Raw genomic sequence first — 20,855 nt, 5'->3', positions numbered from 1 at the left:
CTTCCTTGCAGCTTTTGCTTTTATTGCGTATTTATTTATTATTACTTTTTGCAGTGTTTAGAAGGGATCTGAGAGTCTTGAGTATGCTACACAAGCATTCTACCACTTAGTCATAGAAGAGTTGTTTTTATTTTTTAGTAATTATTTCAGAAAAGATTCAATCGATCCATCCATCTACCCATTTTTCTTTCTCTTGGTAGTATGAATTAGGCCCAGGGCCTTATATATGCTAAATATGTATCATAACAAACATATCTAAGGTACTAGACTTAATCCATAGTTCCAAAATGTAAAGAAAGGGGTATTGAAGCATGACTAATAAAAACTGAGAGAGAGAAATTGAGGTTCAACCTGAAGGTCAGAAAAGCAAAACAGGCAGCCACTGGCTCTTACCTCTTACTCAGTCTAAAATGGAAATCAAGCCTCCAAGAATCATAGAATGACACTGTGCCCAAGAGATGTCTCCTCCTGTTTTATAATCTTTTCTAGGGCTGGGATTAAAGGTATGCACCACTGGAATTAAAGGCATGCACTGTCTGGTTTCTATGGCAACTAGTGTGGCTCCTGAGATTAAAGGTGTGTGTTACCACTGCCTGATCTGTAAGGCTGACCAGTGGGGCTGTTTTACTTTCTGATCTTCAGGCAAGCTTTATTTATTAAAATACAAATAAAATGCCACTACAGTGGTCCCTCTACTCCTTAATTAACAGATACAAACAAAGTATCTAAATAATTTTGAAATAAAAAATACCATGCCTGACAATCACACAGGAGGCATGAAATAATGAGACCAAAACGAACTCAACATCTGCTAAAATCATGCAGGCCCCCACGAAAGGTTTACACATTCTATAAGCTCCCCTCCAATTACAATAAAACTAATTAGTCAATAAATAATGTTTGAGGCTCTACCTCATTTGTTCAGCATTCAAGTTCAATTTACATACTAATTGTTGTATATTTGCCTTTAATGGATGCAGTGTGTGAAAGTAAGCATAATAAATGAATATCCATTTTAGTGTAAAGTTACTATGTCCTCATGAAAAATAAGAACATGGAATAGCCAGTGAATCTGTTTATTTATCCTCTGGTACAAAATAAAGCTAATCCCTGGATGAGAAGATAAATGGAAATCATTTTGTAGTACATAATGAATGTTGTTCAGTACCTCTTTGGCAAAGAAATGGGGGGACTCTGATGGGAAGGGCAGTTGGTCTACTCCTGCAGTTTGGAGCTGGCAATTCCTACACAGCTGTGCCCAACATGAAGGTGTTGCCTCTGCTTCCAACCTGCAAGGATCTTTCCTGTTGCCGTTCTAAAATGTGTTGAGCCACCAGCATCATCCATGATTGGGAGACTCTAACAACAGGGGCACCAGAGTTTGCAGTTGAATTTATCTACTAACAAAAATAACAGGAATACGGTTTCCATTCTCTCTTCTTCTGATTTTAATGGAAAAGGTTAAATGGCAGAATATGAGTTCTGTGTAGCAGGTAGAGAGCTAATAAGGTGCTAATTGGAAAGCTGGGTAAGAAGGAGGAGAAACAAACCACCCACACAAAACCAAGAACCTGAGTAACAGGACCACAAGGACGAAATTACCTACAGACAATGTCAATGTCATGGTAACGCTAAAGATGCTAATGAAATGTTGAAGAGCGAAATAAAAATATATTGTGGGTTTTATAATGGCACCAGAATGCAAAGGGCATGCTATGTTGTGCAGAATTGCCAAAACTTAAGAATGTAAGGAAACTTGTACTCTCTTCTTCTCTTCCCATTTGCTTACATTTCTATCACAATAAACACCTGAAGATCTTCCAAATAGTCAAATGTAAATACCACTTTTCCCTCACTTGTAAGTCTTTGGTCGAGGAAGAAGTATCTTTTATCCAACATTTGAAAACAAGAAGTAGAAAGATGAAATCACCCCAAGCTTGAGGCTGGTTTTTCATGATGATTGTTTTTATGTAACTATTCTTAAGCAAGTTCAAGGCTTAGAGTAACTTCAGAGAGTTCAGCAACCTGAGCAGGCAGAAAAGGACTGGGTATTGGCCTGCAGAATCCTCTTCTACTATACACACATACTCATGTGGCCCTGCACCCTCCAGGAAAACTCACCCATGTTGCTATGGTAAGCTATTTCCTTTCCAGCAATTTTCCAGAGCCATCTATGCTAGTGCTTGCTACCAACTGACTCTCCCTTGGTAATCACTTCCCAGACCAACCTAACAGAGGGGCTCAGCTATGATGCACCCTCCATAAGAAACGTCTGTTACAGCTTCTCATTTCTTGGCCTGAACTGTGACTTGGTCCCAGTCTCATCTGCAGCTATATGTCCAGGAGAAGAGCTGACTCTGCCTTATAAAATATAACAAAGGCAATAACAACATATCAACTTGTACACTCATGGCCCCCCCCTTGGCCAAAACTGGACTCTTAATTTACTTCTCCAAATACTTATTATTTTATTTTCCTCTTTCCTTTTCTAATTTACCAAATTCCAAAGAAGAAAAGCCTAGGAATCACTCTGGGTTATATGTGTGGCTTTACTTATAGTAACTAAAAATCGGGGCTTAAAAAAAAAATTACCCTGCAGAGGCAGCAGTTACTAACTGTTGTTAGCAGCCTCTTAGTAATCTTCTGTTGTTCTCAATGGCAGCCAGGTCTCAGTCTAGATAATAAATGAGATAATTACTGCACTTCTGCCTTAAATCTTGTCCATGGCCTATGGCCTTTCAGTGTTGTCTTTGCAACATCTTTTGATCCCAGAACCACCTTTCCATCTCGTTCAGCTCCTACCTTATTTGGTCTCGCATCATTCCTATGACAGGTCTTACATGGACTACTAACCGCATGGTTCCACCTCAGATTTCTTACTGTGCACTAACACTGGCAACTAATACGGAAATCTGACCAGGAAACACAACACTTTACTATTTTCTTCTAGACAAAATTCAAGGACAGGCTTGATCCTCCAATCTTCCCCCAAGCACATTTCCCACCCTACTTTAGAACACCCCCAACACCCCTTATAAATACCCTAAATTGAACTGTAGACTATGGCTGTATTTAGTCACCAGTCATGTTTCCTTTTCTCCTTATAACCCTGCCTCCTCCTACCCAGGATAGATCCTCCAGGAAGCCAGCCTGCTTTATCAAAGCCCTTATACACTTTACTGTCCACCACCGCCATGAGATATTAGAGGGCAGGGAATTCTCTGTATCCCCAGTGTGGAGCACAGTGCCTGACTTAAGAGGAAATACTCAGAAATGTTTTGGGAATGAATAATTCATCACGTTCTTGTGTTTGGGAAAAACCCTGTCAGATTTCACATACATCAACTACAGCCTCAATAAACAACAGGGAAACGACTCCCTTTGTGGATTCCATGCAGCCTGAGACCGTTTCTTCCTTGCTGTGCTGACAACCTAACTTGAATCAGAATCATATATTAAGAGGGTGACAGGTACAGAGTGGGAGAAAACGTCACCTAGAAAAACCAGAGCTAAAGAGATGGAAGACTGGGGAGAGGCAGAGGGAGAAGCGATGAGAGGTCAAAATGTTCAGCACTATCAGGCAGTCATTAGCCCAGGGTCACAGCGAGACCTGCGCTCATGGCTAGGAAGAGTGACCCACAGAGAGGGTCTTGCTTATAAGGTTTTTTTTTTTTATATAGTTACAGAGGAAGTGATTGTAATAGTTAAAGATCTGGCCCTCCTGACCCCATGCCATATGACCATCCCCTTTGACTCCTCATGCTCTAAAATCCAAAATTTGTTTTGAAGATTTCTGTCACCTGGTGTAACCTTTTCAGCAGAATGGGGTCCAGGGACATAGATTGATTTGATTCTATTCTTTTACTAACCCTCCAGTACTCTCAGGGTTGTGGTGGCAATGGTGGTGGCAGTGGTGGCGGTGGTGATGATGGTGTTGATAAGGCTGGCAAGATTACCTCAAAAGTGATGGCTGGGGTTAACAGTGAAATTTCAGGCAGACAGGAGAGAAGATGAGGAGCTCTACTAACTCTCCATTATCAGAGAACACAAAATGACCTTTGAGTGTGTATGACAAGGAACAATGACACAGAAGGTACTGAGCAGCTCAGATAAAAACAAAAGCCAGTGAATAACCAAATGGCTCTTTCCACCAAGGTTTGCCAATCCCAGGTCAAGTCCTCCCATACACATTCAAACATCATATAGTGGATCCGAGAAGAATGTCAGAAAAGACACTGGAATCAGCTCTCTAGCTTCTACCCACCAGTAGATAGGCTGATGATAACGGGGTTATACTCAACAAATGCATAAGTAGTTACAAAGCAAAAAATAAGAAATGGACCTCAAAAAAAAAAAACCCACCAACAAGCCATAATAACAAACATGAGGCTGTGAAGGTCTACATGTTTTAGATAAAAAGATTTTTCATCCATGATGTTCAATATCCAACTTCTATTGCTAATAATTTGTTTCTAAGAATATAAAGGCAAAATTTGCAAATTTCCTTAAACATATGTAAAAACAAACAAACAAACAAAAACCAAACAATCTAACGACAAACCGGGGAAAGTAATTGTACAGACACAGCTGCAAAGACACACCAATAACCAACAAATGTCTGAAAAGATGTCCAATATCACTAATCTCTAGAGAAATAAAAATCAAATTGCGGTGACATCATTTCACATACTATCACAACAACAGAAAGATGTGCAATGGAAGCAATCTCTAAAAAAGGATTTAAGCACCAAGGTTTAGAGTAGTATCATTCAGTTATTAATGACAAATAAATTAGTAAACAAATGAACATAACATTTAACATTTAAAAGGGGGAATTTTTGATATACATTGTAATATGTATGAACCTCAAGGACATTATGTTAAGGGAAAAGAGCCAGTCACTGCAAATCAGTGTGTGATTTTTACTTGTAGGTGGTAGCTGCAGAAGTTTACTTCACAGACTCAAAACGTAGATGGCAGTTTCCTGAAACTTGGGAGAAGAGGAACAGGGAGTAATTATATGATGATCACAAAGGATCAGGTTTTCAAGATGAAGAGTTCTGGAGATGGCTGACAGTTAGAGAGTAATGTAAATGTGTTGTTGGCAATGAATTATGAACTTAAAAAGTAATTAAATGGTAAATTCTGTTACATGTAACTAATACAATTAACACAAATGGAAACAAGTTATTACTTTATGAATATTAATTTGACCCTGTTTAAAATTATACACACCTCAACTACATAATTTCATAGTTGTATAAAAAGATAATACAATCAAGTTTATATACTACATTAAATTATATTTCAAGATTAGAAGATTGGCTTAATGGTAAAATGTGTGAGGAAGAGGGGAAAAAGTAGAATTACTAATAGTTCAAAAGCTTGAGCAGTGGCCTCTGGGACCTGATGTGAAGTCAGGGAAAAGGTTGAGTACCTACATAGCTGTGGGCTGTGCCAAATGAAGTGAAGTCAGAGAAAAGGCTGACTTAAGCACAGATTTAGATCAAGGCTTAGTTCCTGATGAATAACAACTCAACTGAAGATGCTAATGTTAAGGAAATTATTTCCTTAGAGTCTCACTGCAAAATCTTGACATGATGCTTCAATGAGCTCAGGAATTGAATCGTCTCTTTAAAGAGAGTTAGGTGTACAGGGAAAAATGAATATTCAATGCTCTTCATCAGTTATAAGCCCAAGCCCCACCCCACCCCACTAACATGGTAATTATAACAAAGAGGTAAGTATTCTAAATGCCACTAGGACACTAGTTCTTAAAGAGAGCACATGAATGACAAAGTGGAAACCATACAAAATCAGGATAGACAAAAATGCAGAAAAAAATAGCAAAAGTGAGAAGAAACAAGTATGTTCAAATGGCCTAAAAAGGCTAGATTCAAACACAGAAAATTTAGAATGTGAAGAGCACAACCAACTAAATAAATTAGACTATGAGCTGGTTTTAGACAGGAAGCTCCAATATTCACAAATGGATAATCAAGAAAAGATAAAGGAAGGAATTGTGGAGAAGAGCTATTCAGATTTCTCAAGAGTCAATTCTTATGCAAAAAGAACACAGAAAATATTTAGTGGAATAAACATAAATCCACATCATGACATATCACAATAAAATTGAAGGACATCATATGTACAGAGAAATTTTTAAGTATTACCTTACCTTAAGTATTACAAAAGGTATAACTATGTACAGAAAAACACACTAACTATGATCAGACTGCTTCAGAACAGGGGACTGAAATATCTTCAAATGCTAAAGCAGAATAATTGTTATTCAAGAATTTTATACCCTGCTAAATTAGCATGAGATGATGAGCATAAGAGCTGGTAGTGCAGTTCAGTAGCAGACCATGTGTTTAGCATATGGAAGGCCCTGGGATCAGCACCCAGCCTAGAAGAGGAGGAAGAGAAGAAGGATGAGGAGAATGAGCAAGACTAGAAGGAGGAGGAGGAAAAGACAAAGTGGAACAAAATGTAAAAGGCTTGATATATAAAAATGGCATCAGCACATATGATTAATTACTAACTAAAAAACTAAGTATCAGAATAATCAAAGAATATTATAAACACATTTATACCAATATAATCTAAAATTTTAAATACAATAGACATTTCCTGAGGAAGAACATACATTATCAAACTGATACAAATAAAATTTAAAATCTTGATAGCTTAAAATCTACACATTTTAATTTGTAATTTAAAACTCCCACAAAGAAAACTTGAGTCACAGATGATTTCATTAGTAAATTTAATAAGATGTTTAAGAAATACAATCACCTACAAAATATACTTCCAGAGACTACAAAATGGAAATACTTTCACACTAGCTTCATGAAGAAAGCAAATCTGAGCCCAAGAGAAATGAACCAGATGGAAAACTATGAACCTGTAGCCCTTGAACAGACTTAGAAATCCTAAACAAATATTAGCAAAGCAAATCCACAGTTACACAAGGAAGGTAAAATAACCAAGCACATATATGTGCTTTTCAATAATAGAAGACTGGTTTGGCATTAAAAAATTAATCACCACCACTACAGTCAAAGAATAAAGCCCCAATGTGTGAGAGTATCTCAGAATATATGGAAGGTGTAACACATTTTTAATACTCGTTAATGATAAAAATAAAGTTCTCAGGAAACTAGAAATAGAAGGAAATATTTCTAATTTGATAAGAGCCTCACCAAAAAAATGAACAGCAACCACTTTGAATAAATAAACATTTCAAACTTTCAAGATCAGTAACATAATTAGGTTTTAATTTTACATTACCATAGTTCATTTAGTTCAATCTCCTCAATTCAATTTACTCCAATAAGAATCAAAGAACCACTCATGGCAAAATGAGTTTTTCAAGGACTGTAAGCTAATAAATCATTTTATATTCAGATTTCCAACCCCCCCCACCCTATCCCAGAACTCATTTATAGCTAAAGAAGAATACAGGGTCATTTCTCCTCTTTACCATACAGATAGTCAAATCAGTCCAGTTGCATCTACACAGACTATTCATTTGACATCGTTTGGCAGGGCCCATACTGTCATAAGCATGGTACTGTAGGGCAAATGTGTTGTTCTTCAGAGTTCTAGACTCCTAGATACTATAGTGACTGTAAAAGTTTCACATTTTGTCAAGTCTTATGGGCACCACAGGCTTTCTAAATTTTCAAATCAGATTTAGAATTTGTTTTTCGAATGTCTCACCAAGCTTCTCTGTATTTCTTTTTTACTGCATTCATCATATGATTAAAACTTTGAAGCTTTTAATCATATGATGATTTAATTTTACTGAATCTTATGAAACATTTTAGACATAAAATGCAGCAATAACAAAAATGACAAGCATGGAGATGAAGCCAGTGGTGACAGTGAGGGGGAGAGCAGGAGGGAATGTCACTTGGATGGCAAAGGGGTCTAATCGAATTTCTCACGTCTTTCCTCTTCAAAGAAATGTGTGGCACAAGCTGAAAGGGACCTCTAGGAGGGGACAACAGAATGTTTACCTACAGGTAAACACTGCTCTTAGCAAATCAAATTGATAAGTACTTGCTTCAGATGCTTCAGCATTTTAAAAAACGATAGGAGGAAATACAAAATTAACTCTAAAACGGCAGCTAAGATGAGGCTCAAACTGCGCCAGTTGGGCTTTCCCAAAGGCCTCACCTCCATACTCACTAGCCTTAGAATTGTAAACTGTGCATCTCACAGAACAGCCCTTGAGAAAATAAATTCTTCCCTCTCACTGAGAGAAAACTTTTGATTCATTACTTAGCCAAGTAATAGGAAAAACAATTGAGCCATTCACTATATAATTCAGTGCTTTCTTTGACCCTTTTTGAGACCACAAAATCACACATAAAAAAGTCAACATAAATGCACATTTGAAAAGCTGTGCCACAATTTAACTGCAAAGCAATTGTCATTTCTCTGTTTTATCACGGACAGCTTTTAAGTCCCATCATCTCAGACCTCATCCTCTACACAGGGGCAGGCTACGCCTCTGACTGAACCATTGAGAGATTTGTTTGTTCTTATGAATAAAGATGTAAAGACACGTTAAACTACACTTACCTTCATGTCCCGCGCTCGGTCTCGCCTGCAAGAACCACGCGGGACACAGGATTATTCTTACAGGCAAATTCCTTTACTCTAATTTGGTTCCAGCTCATTAATATGAATTTTACATTTTCTGCTGATTGATTGAACAGCAATTTTAGTTCCTTCAAAACTGAGAATCACATGCCTAGGCTGAATGACCTTGAAGTTAGTATTTCAGACCCTTTCCTTTGGTCAAAAACAGTTACTTTAGTCTAAGCCTCCAAGATGGCCCTTACTTTAAACAGAAGGCAATGCTCTGTAGCCACATACAGTACAACAGACATCTTCTGTTTGCTCTGTGAAAGTAAAAAGTTCTAGATAATACAGTCAGTTCTAGACAAAATTCAAAGCAGGAAATTAAGGGAGGCTTCAGGCATTAGTTAGAGAGAAAGATATAGGCAGAATCATCTTTTCAATAGTCCTTATTCTATTTCATAAATGATAATCTATTAAAATGGGACCAGTACAAAGCTGTTTCTTTTTGGATACAGTCTAATTATATGCACCCGGTGCTGCTGACTGTCCAATCCTGCAAATATAAGCTTGCAGCCAAGAGCAGTCTACATATTAGGGAATAGCAGGTGGGCTTCTAGACCACTGCAGCTAGATGTGAGATGTGAAGAAAGTCAGATGAGGACCCCTGGAAAGCTTTTCCTCATACAAAAAAAAAAAATATGGAATGCATGTGTTTTCTCTTTTTCTCCTGTTATGTGTGGTGACTGCTGATGTTTTTGCTGACATCTTTCAGGCTTAAGGGGACAACTGCAAGCAAAACCCATACAGGGTCCTGGGGCATGGGAGCATGGACACTGGTGTATGCTTGCTGTCACTGTTCTTAGCTATGCTGATTCCAACTGGCTCTTCTCTTGGTTGAAGTCAAAATTTTCCTATCATTATAATCCTTTTTGCAACAATCTCTTCCCAAACTCACATGTTGGAGAAAACCATGAACCTGACCATTAGCACTTAAATGACATGCTGTCTTTATGTATGTCAGTTCCTGTCGACACTGATGATCTCTTTCTAAAATTCTGTCACCAGTTATCAGTGTCCAGTTTAGATGATTCTGCACAGCAAATCATTAGCACTCTTTTTTTCAGTAATAGAAATAAAAGCCTTCAGCTAGTTTGACAGACAATTCTTAAAATATACTGCTCATTGGTTAGTTGTATAGATTTTTGGTTGGTGGTACAGATTTAATGTTTAACATGTTATCTACCCACAAGAAGCATTTATATATTCAGTTAAAAACTAAAAAAAAAAATACAACCAGGGGTCTCACATCTACCCAAGGAACTATAAGCAGTCATGGTCACTAGTGGAGGGACAAATGTTTTCTTCAGTGGTGTAGCCACTGGTAAGCTGCTGGTGCTCCTATAAATAACTTCTCACCTGTGCTCCCTTCAATAACTCAATTAAATTTTTTAGTTTACCCCAAACAAACATGAAAGTAGGAGGGCAAGCTGAGGAGAGGACAGGGACCAGCAAGAGTGGGAGTATGTCAGAGGGCACTAGGGGTGAATACAATAAAAAAGATAAGCTGATATACACATAAAATATAAGATTTTAGGAGCCAGAGAACAGGAAATATGCTGTGACATTGTGTCTTCTAGATATGATAGGGAAGCTACACCCATAATACTTCAACAATATGGCTGTTAAACAAGACCTGAACAAGACAATACCAACAGAAATGCTAATGTGGAAGAGAGGGAATCTCAGGTGGCTTCATTTATAGACAAAGAATGACAGGCAGCTAGTGACTGTTGAGAGGGAAACTCCTCCTCCTCCTCCTTCTTCTTCCTCCTCTTTCTTCTTCTTCAGAGATGAGCCAGTAATACCTTATCCAGTATCAAGGGGTCAGCCTGATATTTATTACATACATACATACACACAAGCAACATTAACAGACTTAACAGTTTTCTAATGTATTTTAGCCATACATATATGTGTACACACACACACTACACACACACACACACACACACACACACACACACACACACACACACACACACACCCTAGAAGATCTTCCAAGCTGGGAGATTAATACATAATTAGGCAAGAATCCTGGGACAATTGAGACAATTCTGGAGAGACATGGAAGGATTCAGAAGATTAACTATCAAGAAAGGATTAGAGAAAGGGAAAAAAAATATGACCTTCACATTCACAGGTTAATATTACCGTAACTGTGCAATCGTCTAAGTATAGTTCCCTCACTACTTATGAACCTCAGAATATATAATAATAACAAAGGAAAGGAGGTTATGAATTTGAGAGGGGTTGGAGAGAGGAAAGGAAGAGGGGAAATGATAGTTATATTCTAAACAAACAAAAAAAACCCCTAGCAACAAAAATAAGAAAAACTGGTTCCCAATGTGTCTGTTCTCTCACTGCTGTTCACATCTGTAAATCAATTATGCTTACTGAACTGGCCCCAAACCCTTGCTTTCCCATCTTCTCATTTCTTCCCGTGGCACCTTCTTCCTGGATGAGTCATCTCTTTTCCAACAAAATAAAATGTTTAATTTTGATTGAGTAGGAAAAAATGCATATGGTAGCAGTTAAAAAAAATAATAACGTCACTGCAACCCACTAAAACTCATGAGATTCTCACAACCAGATATATGTGAACTAGAATAAGGAAATACTGTGAAATCCTACATTAAGTCTCTATCAGATACCATTTATGATAATGATAGCAATACCAGACCTAGAAGTTCTTCCAAGCTGGGAGATTAATACATAATCAGGCAAGAGCCCTGAGACAATTCTGGAGAGGCACAGAAGGATTCAGAGAATTAACTAGCAAGCAAGGATTAGAGAAAGGAAAAAAAAAGTATGACCTCACATTCACTGGTCACTATTACCATAACTACACAATCGCCTAGGTGTAGTTCCACCACTGCTCTCTGGAATCGTATGTCTCAGTGAATCTGCTTCTTCATCTAGATTGGAAACACCTTGGAGTTGGGAACTAAGAATTTCATCAGTGTCTCCATGTCTAGTACCTTGTTATAGGTAAAAAATAGAGCTCACAAAGTATAAGCAGCTGTGTGGTCTCAAGCTTGGCTTAAATTTCTGGCTGTCACTGAGTAGTAGAGTTACTATGGCTAGGTTTACTTGCTGGTACCAAGCCTTTTTTATGCCTACAAAATATATTTACAATATCCACCTGACCCATTGGCGTGGACCAAAGCTGTAAATAGGCAAAGTATTAAATCATGATTTGTATATGGCATTCAACAAGTGCCAAGTGTTAGGTTTTAATATGGTCATGTACAGGACTCAGTAAGATGGCTGAAAGTGAGTAGGTCAAAGTGATTATAACCCAAGCCTGACAACCTGAGTTAGAACCCAAGAACCTACAATGGGAAGAAAGAAGCAACTCTATGGGTTCCACCCACACAGCATAGCAAGTGTAATGGTTTAAGTAAAATGCCCAGAGTGGCAGCGGCAGGCCACGAAGGCAGCTGGGTCCCAGGCAGAAAGCTGCATGGTGGGTGAGAGATAGACATGCTATGCAGAGTGACGTTGGGTATTTATTTAGTGGGTTATGGAAGGGAAGGGAGAAAGGGGAAAGTAGAGAGAGAAGTGCAGAGAGAGAAAGAGAGGAGAGAGAAGAGAGGAGAGGAGAGGAGAAGAGAAGAGAAGGAAACAGGGGGTAGGAGAAAAATGGAGAGAAGGAAGAGAGAGAAGCTACCTTTGAGAGAGGGAGGGAGGGAGAGAGAGAGAGAGAGAGAGAGAGAGAGAGAGAGAGAGAGAGAGAGAGGGAGACTCAGACTGGAAGCTGAAGATGGGTTTGCCTCAGCAGACAGGGGAGAAAGTAGGTGTGGTTTGTCTTAAAGCGACAGGACAGACCATTACAGCAAGTATCTTTTGTATACACACACACACACACACACACACACACACACACACACAATATATTATGATCACACACAGAAAAATTAAGTATTGGATTATGCTCACCCAAAAGTATAGATAAAGAAGGAAAAAAAGCCAATACACAACACTCCCTTAAGAAACCTTCAGATAGTGCAGAACTCAGAGCTGATGATTTCTGCCATTTGAAGGCACAGACAAACTGAGTTTCCCATGGTGACTAGGCAAAGCAGACTTCTGACAAGACTGTGTTGATAGAAGAAACTTTCACAGCTGCCACTTTCTGGTGCCTGAATACCAAAGTCTTTGTCTATTTCATTTCTTTTTAAACTTCTTATTTCATCATCTCTAGTTGATATTTATTCTGATTTGAATACTAACACCTCTTTACTTTAAGCATAAGGATGAAGAAGAGATGCAAGTACCAATAAAGGGGGAGGAAGGAGGGAAGGAAGGAATCTTAAGTGACTCATCAAAAACTTAGAGTGCAAAAGTAACCACAATTCTTAAAAAATAAAATAAAAAAAAATATAGGGAAAGAAAAATGGCTATAGATTGTGGAAAAGCAATGTTAAATCCAAAGGAGGAAGGCTCAGATTCCGGCCAGAGGGTCTGTTTGCCACCCAGAGAGTGTGGCTTGTGGGCATGTGGCACCAGCAACTACAGGCAGGTAGTAAGAAATGCACAGTCTTGGTTCCTACATGGAAGCAATGAATTAGGATCTGTGTTTAACATGTTTCATGGGTGACTCATCTGTACATTAAAGCTTGAGAATCAATAATATATATGGTTCGCTGTGATTGATTAAAAATGAAGTTAATAAACCTGATAGTTTATATATTTTAGATATGCACTATATGCTTGGGCTGTGAATAATCAATCTATGAATTTTAAGATAATTAAGCTTTAAAAATAGACCCCTGAAATCCTGACTGAGTAATATACTATGCTAAGGCTGATACTGAAATGGGCCCATTTCCTCATGTATACATTGGGAGAATATCAATATTTAATTCAGAAGGCTGTTGAGAAGGATAAGGCAGAGCAATGTTACAGAGCAAGACCAAAAGGAGCATCACCCAGGTTTAGGAATATTATAGGATGCAGTCAGGGAAGGCGAACTGCAATGACCCCTCATTTGGCAGAAATAGAAACAGTCGCTATTGCTAAATAATCATTAAACTACTATGGACAGACATTAATTAATGACATTTAAGCAAGTTATGTAAATAAACACAAGATGTATTAATATTCTGTATTATATATAGGGCTAAATATTGCACTCAACATTTGTATATTGTCTTAAAATTAGTGAAGGATATATAAAAGCTGATTTATTATGCATTCAATTTAGAGCACTAACATGCAAGTGTGACTTCAAGGGAATTGAGAGAAACATCCCACAAAGGAACACACACTTAATGGATGCATACTGGGCCCTGCAGCAAGAGGTAGAGAGCTCTTGTGCAGAGCAAGAGGACACTTGGATGACAAAGCAGCCACATTGCTTATCCACTTATCTCAAGCATTATCCAGGTGGGCTGAAGAGAGCCACCATAGGCAAAGTCTTTGATCAAAATATGCATGCTGAGACCTAAACTTAAAATGACCTAACTCAACTTTCCTACTTACTAGGTCTAAGAAATGAGTCTCAAGGTATTACAAGAGTCTCCTAGATAAGGCCTCAGGGTGCTCTAAATCAGTGACTGCCCTAGCAGTCTGAGCACCCACACATCTAGGAGCTGATTTACAAGACCAAAGAGCCTGCAGAGGATACAACTACTGAGGTCAAGAGAGCTTGGGGCAGAAGTTAGGGCCCAAGGGAAGATAAAGAAAACAAACCTGAACCTCCACATAACAGGGTTCTGGAGGTTCCTAGCCAGAGCAGTCATAAGCTGCAAGATCACAGCCACAGAAGGCTCTCCTCAGCATCTCTGCTCCTCTCTTCTGGGCCAGAGTGTTCTCTAGGAATACAAACAGCTGCTTCTGTGAAGACACCCTGAGTCCCTGTTACAAAGAGAAACATGGCAACTCTACAAAAACAGTTAAAAAAAAAAGGTGCCAATAACAAAATTAGCAGAGTTGATGGCAAGCAACTTCATGTTAAAAGAAGAGAGTGGCAGGCAAAATATGCTCCCTAAAGACATCGTGAACCCTGGAACTTGTGAATATGTTCCTATGCCTTTACAGAGGAAACTAAGAAAGGTCTGGACAGGCCGGGCATGGTGGTGCATACTTTGTCATCACTTGGATGCCTTCCAAGAAGTACATTGATATCTTGGAGTTTGAGGACTGCCTGGTATACATAGCCACTTCAAAGGAAGTGAGGGCAACATAATTAGACCAAGTCTCAAACAAAACAAAACAAACAAACAAACAAAAGCCAGGTAAGAGCATTTTGACCTATGTTGCTAACACCATAGAATCACAGGAATCCTTCTAAGGAGGAGGCAAAAATTGAGAGGAAGTGATAAGATGTCAGGGGGTAAAGAGTCCATGTGGTATCCAGTCATGTTAGGGACCTAGAGAGCTGGCAAAAGCACAGGAACAGTTGTCCCCAGGAAACGCTCTAAGGAAGCACACCTATTGCTACCTTGACTTTGGACAGCTGGACTCCTACATTAAGGAAAGGACACAACTTCATATCGCATGAACCTCTGGCTTTGTAGTCATGTGTCAAAGCAACAACAGAAACTGATACATACTTTGGTTTCTTGAAAAACAGTAATATTTATAGCAAACACCTTAAAGTATAGAAGTGGTCTTGGGATTAGTTACTGGGTGAAGAAATTAAGAGGTCATGGTAGGGGCTTCCATGGGGAAGGCGGGAGTGAGTGGGTGGGGAGAACACAGCGCTAAAAAGCAGGAAAGAAGAATATCTTATCAATAATCTTGGAACTGGGAGAGCAGGGTAGAGGGCGCACAGGAGGGAGAGTTAACACCAAAGACCTTCTTGTTGTGGAATATTAGTTTAAGATGCGTTACATTCATTTATGCTGTGGAATATTTGTTTAATGATGCTAAGACGTTTTGTATTCTTTTATGCTGCATTTGGTTAACTCTGTGAAGCTGTGTTACTTTGTCTGCCTAAAACACCTGACTGATCTACTAAAGAGCTGAATAGCCACGGGTAGGCAGCAGAGAGGTGGGGCTGCCCAAGCAGAGAGAATAAGTAGGAAGAGAAATCTAGGCTCAAAAGGAGAGAGAGATAAGAAAAGGAGAAGAGAAGGAGAACACCAGGGGAAAGCTTCCCAGCCACACAGTCAGCTACAGAGTAAGAAGAAAAATACATAGAATAAAGAATGGTAAAAAGTCCAGAGGCAAATCATAGTTAAAGAGAAACAGGATAATTTAAGATAGAAAAGCTGGTTAGAAACAAGGCATTCAGAAGATAAAATAAATCTCTGTGTATTTATTTGGCAGCTGGGTAGTGAGCCCTCAAAGAGTTTTTTTTTTTTTTTTTAAAAAAAAGGAAGGAAAACCACACCTTCTGAAATGTTGGCATGAGAAAACAGCTACTGTAGAAGACATGGTCTTAATTAGAGTCTCGACTGCTGTTGACCGAGGTTTCTGTCCCACCTGGTACTGCAGTCATTCAGTCCCAAAGAAACACACAAAGGTCTACATTAATTATAAAACTGATTAGCACATTAGCTCAGGCTTCTTATTAACTTTTATAACTTATATTAGCCCATTATTCTTGTCAATGTTAGCCATGTGGTTTGGTACCTTTTACAGTGAGGCAGTCACACCTTGTGTCCTTTTTTTTTCCCTTTCTTTCTTTTTTTCTTTCGAGACAAGGATTCTCTGTAGCTTTGGAGCCTGTCCTGGAACTAGCTCTTGTAGACCAGGTTGGCTTTGAACACAGAGATTCGACTGCCTCTGACTCCCATGTGCTGGGATTAAAGGCGTGCACCATCACTGCCCAACTACTCTCTTTCTTTCTTTTTTTTTTATTTTAAGGACTTTATCCTTTTTATTTTCTGTTTTTTTCCTTTTTCTTTTCTACATATATGTTTAAAGACACTGTAACTATTTAGAGTTTTTTTTGTCTGAAATTATCTTTAGTGTATCTCTCTTTTTCTGACCATATGAGGCTTTAATGTGTTAAGCGATATGGCTAGGATTAAAGCTGAATCCAGCCCATTCCTAAGCTTTTTTTTTTTTTTCCTGAGAGTCTAGTCTCATGGCAGAGGTACTGGCTGGAACCATGATTATTGCCACAACTCTATGACGTTTCAAAGTCCCTGCCACCACCAAAAAGCATGCAGTCAGCTTTTCATCAACACCATTTAAGTGTTTCATGGCAGGACATCTTAAAAGAGCTGCAAGGTTTTGCAGCTAAAGCTGAGTCAGGAAGCCTCTCTTAATTGAGATGTGCTTGCCTCTAGGAAGCAGGGCCCACCAAGAAAGTGCTGCTATCAATAAGCCATGCTTAACTCTATTATTTTATGTCTAGAATTACTTCCCAAGCTCTTTCAGGCTTTACATGGATGCAGTTGTCCACGTGGGCACCAATAGTTTAAGGACAGCCTGGTCTATGGAGGGAGTTTTAGGACAGCCAAATACACAAAGAAATCTTGTCTCAATAAGCTAAAAATTAAAAATAAAAGAAATAGAAATAAAGCAATGTAAAGATGGAGAATACACAGAGACTCTAGATACTGTATGCTGTTGTCTTTAAATTATTTGATGGTTGAGGAAGAAGCAAAAGCTGCTAAAGGATAATTGATTATAAATGCTGCTAAATTAATCCAAGATAGATATTTTGAAAATACCTTGACTTTTGAAGCCAAAAGGTATGTTATTTTGGAGAAGAGGTTTTGCTTTTGTTTCCACATGAAATGAGAGGCTGTGGATATATTCTGGTTAAGAAAAATCAGGTTTGATCAAGGAAGACCCCCAAAGAAATCTCCTATAGGAGTAGACAGCCCAGATGTATGAGTTGTACATCCAGAAGAGTTCAAAGACTGCTGCCTAAGATGATCAAGCCTCACAGGATACTCCAGTCAGGACTTGATCATAATTCTAAATTTTACTTTTCTAGGTCCCCATAAGATTATTAGAGGCCCCAATGAGCATGAAGTAGCCTGGAAAACTACACCCACATTCCTCAAAAATGGATTATGGATGTTTGTCTTTGTTTAGAATGTTGGTTACAAGTTGTTATGGGTAATGGTCAGGAGAAAAGCTAAAGAAAGGAGATTCGATTCAGAGTTCTTGTTTTAAAAAAGTGGGGGTGAGTGCTGTGGGACAATGGTCTGCAACCTGTCAATTGTATTTTAATAAAACTCTGTAATGGAACAACAATGTCCAGAGAATACATAATGACCTAACACATCTAAGCCCAGTGTCAGGAATGGATTACCTCTTTTGGAGTTGTTGATCTGTAACAACCTTCCAAGTCCTATTGCTGAAGACACACTGAACTACAGAGTGATAGAATATGGAGAAATCAAGCTCATACTGATCTGGAAGCTTTATCCCTAATGAATGGCTTTCATAGTGCTAAACAGTGTTATGCACACCACTGGATGAAGAAAGTTATCAATCTTAATGAGATATGAAAACTGGGAGCTATAATACCAACTTGGCTCTTCAGCTCACTAATACTATAGTTCCATAAATGTCCTAGGAGCAACCAACAGTATTTGGTTAGATTTAGGTCTGTTCTACAAGATGAAACCCATATTTGACACTGTTATAAGATCCAGACACCTGTGGCCAGACAGGACATAGGACTTAGGGAACAATTTACAAGTTCTACAGTAAAAGGACATGATATTAAAATAACTCCAATGACCTACCATTATATCATTATACCCACATATCAGTATATCTCTCAAGCCTCATCAGAGAAGCTTTTACTATTTTTTTCAATAGATGGTGACCTACAACTAGTTAAGGTGAAGAGAATAAAACGGTAGAGTGTTCAGATCCAAATGTGACATCTGTAACACAACCTTCTCCTTCCAATATCAGAGGAACCATTGCCAAAAAAGGAGTGGAAAGACTGGAAAAGCTATAGGCAGTGGAGGACGACAGTAAAATAATGTCTTCTGGGCACCACAGCGCAGCTGCACATAAGAACTTCAGAAACTGTGACAAGACAATACAAGTTTAAGTCAGACAAAATCCCAGTATATAGCTAAGAAGCTATTGATGAAGACCTTCAGGAAGAAGGACAATTAGCCTCCTTCAAGGGTGTCCCACCTGGTGGATTGAGAATACCATAGTGGATGCCGATAAAAGCAGCAGTAATTAGACTGCTTTATTTTATTTATTTATTTTTTTAAACAAGAACACACAGTTGTGTGGTTATAGAATGAATGGTGGATCTGGGAGGAATTGGGAAAGGAGTTGAATATGATCAAAATATAATGTATGAAATTTGTAAAGAATTAATAATAACATACATTAAATCTATTTTAAAAGGAAGAGTTCATTTTGATTTAAAGATTCGGAAGATATAGTCCATCTACTATGGCAGGAAAGAAATAGCAGAAGAAGCAACAGTCAGACAGCCATAATCAGCAAAGGGAGAGTATGGATGCTTGTGCACAGTTCCTTCTCCTGCTAATTCAGGCAGGACTCCAGCTCTTTGAACGGCACTGTCTACATATAGAGTGGGTTTTCTGATCTTGACCTATGTCTTAGTTAGGGTTTCTATTGCATTGGAGAGAAATCATAACCACAGCAACTCTTATAAGAGAAAACATTTAACTCAGGCTGGCTTAGAATTTTAGAGGGTTAGTTCACTATCTTCACGGTGGCATGCACCATGCTGGAGAAGGAGATAAGAGTTCTACATCTTGATCTGCAGGCAGCAGAAACAACAGTGTCATTGAGCATGGATTGAGCATTCTATGAGACCTCAAACCGTAACTCCACAGTGACACACTTCCTCCAACAAGGCCACACTCCCTAGTAGTGCCACTCCATATGAACCAAGAGACTTAAACACATGAGTCTATGGGGCCATATTTATCCAAACCACCACAACTTAAAGAAATGCCCACTGATTTATTTCCAATATAACTTTAAAACCCATCAAGTTGACAGTCAAGATTGTCATCCTGAATTCTCAAATAATATTTAAAAATTCAACAGTTTTCAATTAGAAGATCCTCCTCTATTTTGATGACAATTTTTATCAACATTATCCTAATCCTTATAGTCATCCTACCTGAAACTTGACCTTCTGATTGATGTCTGACACACGGAACTGCTTCAGGAAGCGCTCGTCCTCACTCCAGAAGAGGCGGATGTCAGGGATGTCGTAGAGGATCATTGCCAGTCTTTCTAACCCGAGACCAAAAGCCCAGCCAATTTGATCTTGAGCACCAGCTGTGATAAGGAACAAAGTAAAATGTGCATTTAGGAAAGAAAGCATCAAGTTCGCACAGGTGCCTATTGTGCTCTGATGAACACTGGCAATGACTCTTAGCAGCAGGGTTGAAGAGTGAACTCATCTAACACAATGTTTAATCTTACATTTTCTTCATTTCCACATTTATTTTTTTAAATATTTATTTATTTCTTATGTACACAACATTCCTTCCATGTATGCCCGCACGTCAGAAGAAGACACTGATGGCTGTGAGCCACCATGTGGTTGCTGGGAATTGAACTCAGGACCTCTGAAAGAGCAGCCAGTGCTCTTAACCACTGAGCCATCTCTCCAGCCCCTCATTTCCACATTTATATCCACCCGGAAGCTCTCTGGAATCATACCAGCTGGGGGTGTCTTTAACTTCTCAGTAGAATTCAAAGGGGAAGTTTGTTCATCCACATGTTTCTCTTCTCTTTTTCCCTCCCTCCTGCACCCTGTGTGTGTGTGTGTGTGTGTGTGTGTGTGTGTGTGTGTACATTTGGATGCATTTGTGTGTAAAGGTGCAAGTGTTTGTGCTGAGGTCAGATGTCAGCAGCAAGTACCTTTCTTAGTCCCCTTTGTAGAGTAATTAAAAAAAATCTATTTATTTTTATTTTATGTGTATGGTTGTTTTGCCTCCATGTATGTCTGTGAACCACATGTATACACATGCATATAGTGCTCACAAAGGCCAAAAGAGAGCATTGGAACTTCTGGAACTGGAACTCTTGGTGGTTGTGAGATGCCAGATGGGTGCTAGGTATGGAACCTGGGTCTTCTGCAAGAATGAAGTGTTCTTAACCATTGTCAGCCTCTATATCTTATTTTGGAGACAGGGTCTCTTAATGAACCCAGAATTCACTAATTCAGTGAGACTGGTTAGCCAGCAACTCCTGTCTTCATCTTCCCAGCACTGGGATGACAGGCATTCACTGTCATGTCTGGCTTTTTATTTGGGTACTGGGGATACAAAGTC

The 20,855-nt window shown here is 38.8% G+C and overlaps 1 protein-coding gene across 7 annotated transcripts in view; it reads right to left on the bottom strand.

The window, feature by feature from the left end:
- Positions 1–20,855, bottom strand: part of Fars2 (phenylalanyl-tRNA synthetase 2, mitochondrial) — a 427,446-nt gene that overhangs the window by 165,704 nt on the left and 240,887 nt on the right. For all 7 annotated transcript variants that reach the window (XM_087896532.1, XM_087896535.1, XM_087896533.1 and 4 more), the window contains one exon: positions 19,694–19,854. In XM_087896532.1, coding sequence (XP_087752658.1) covers positions 19,694–19,854 — 161 coding nt within the window. The remainder of the gene's footprint in view (positions 1–19,693; positions 19,855–20,855) is intronic.

The sequence above is a fragment of the Myodes glareolus genome, chromosome 14 (genome assembly GCF_982192425.1).
Source record: "Myodes glareolus chromosome 14, mMyoGla1.1, whole genome shotgun sequence".
NCBI classification, from domain to species: domain Eukaryota; kingdom Metazoa; phylum Chordata; class Mammalia; order Rodentia; family Cricetidae; genus Myodes; species Myodes glareolus.
Note: the sequence above shows the minus strand (reverse complement) of the source record. Positions and strands in the feature narration are given on the sequence as shown.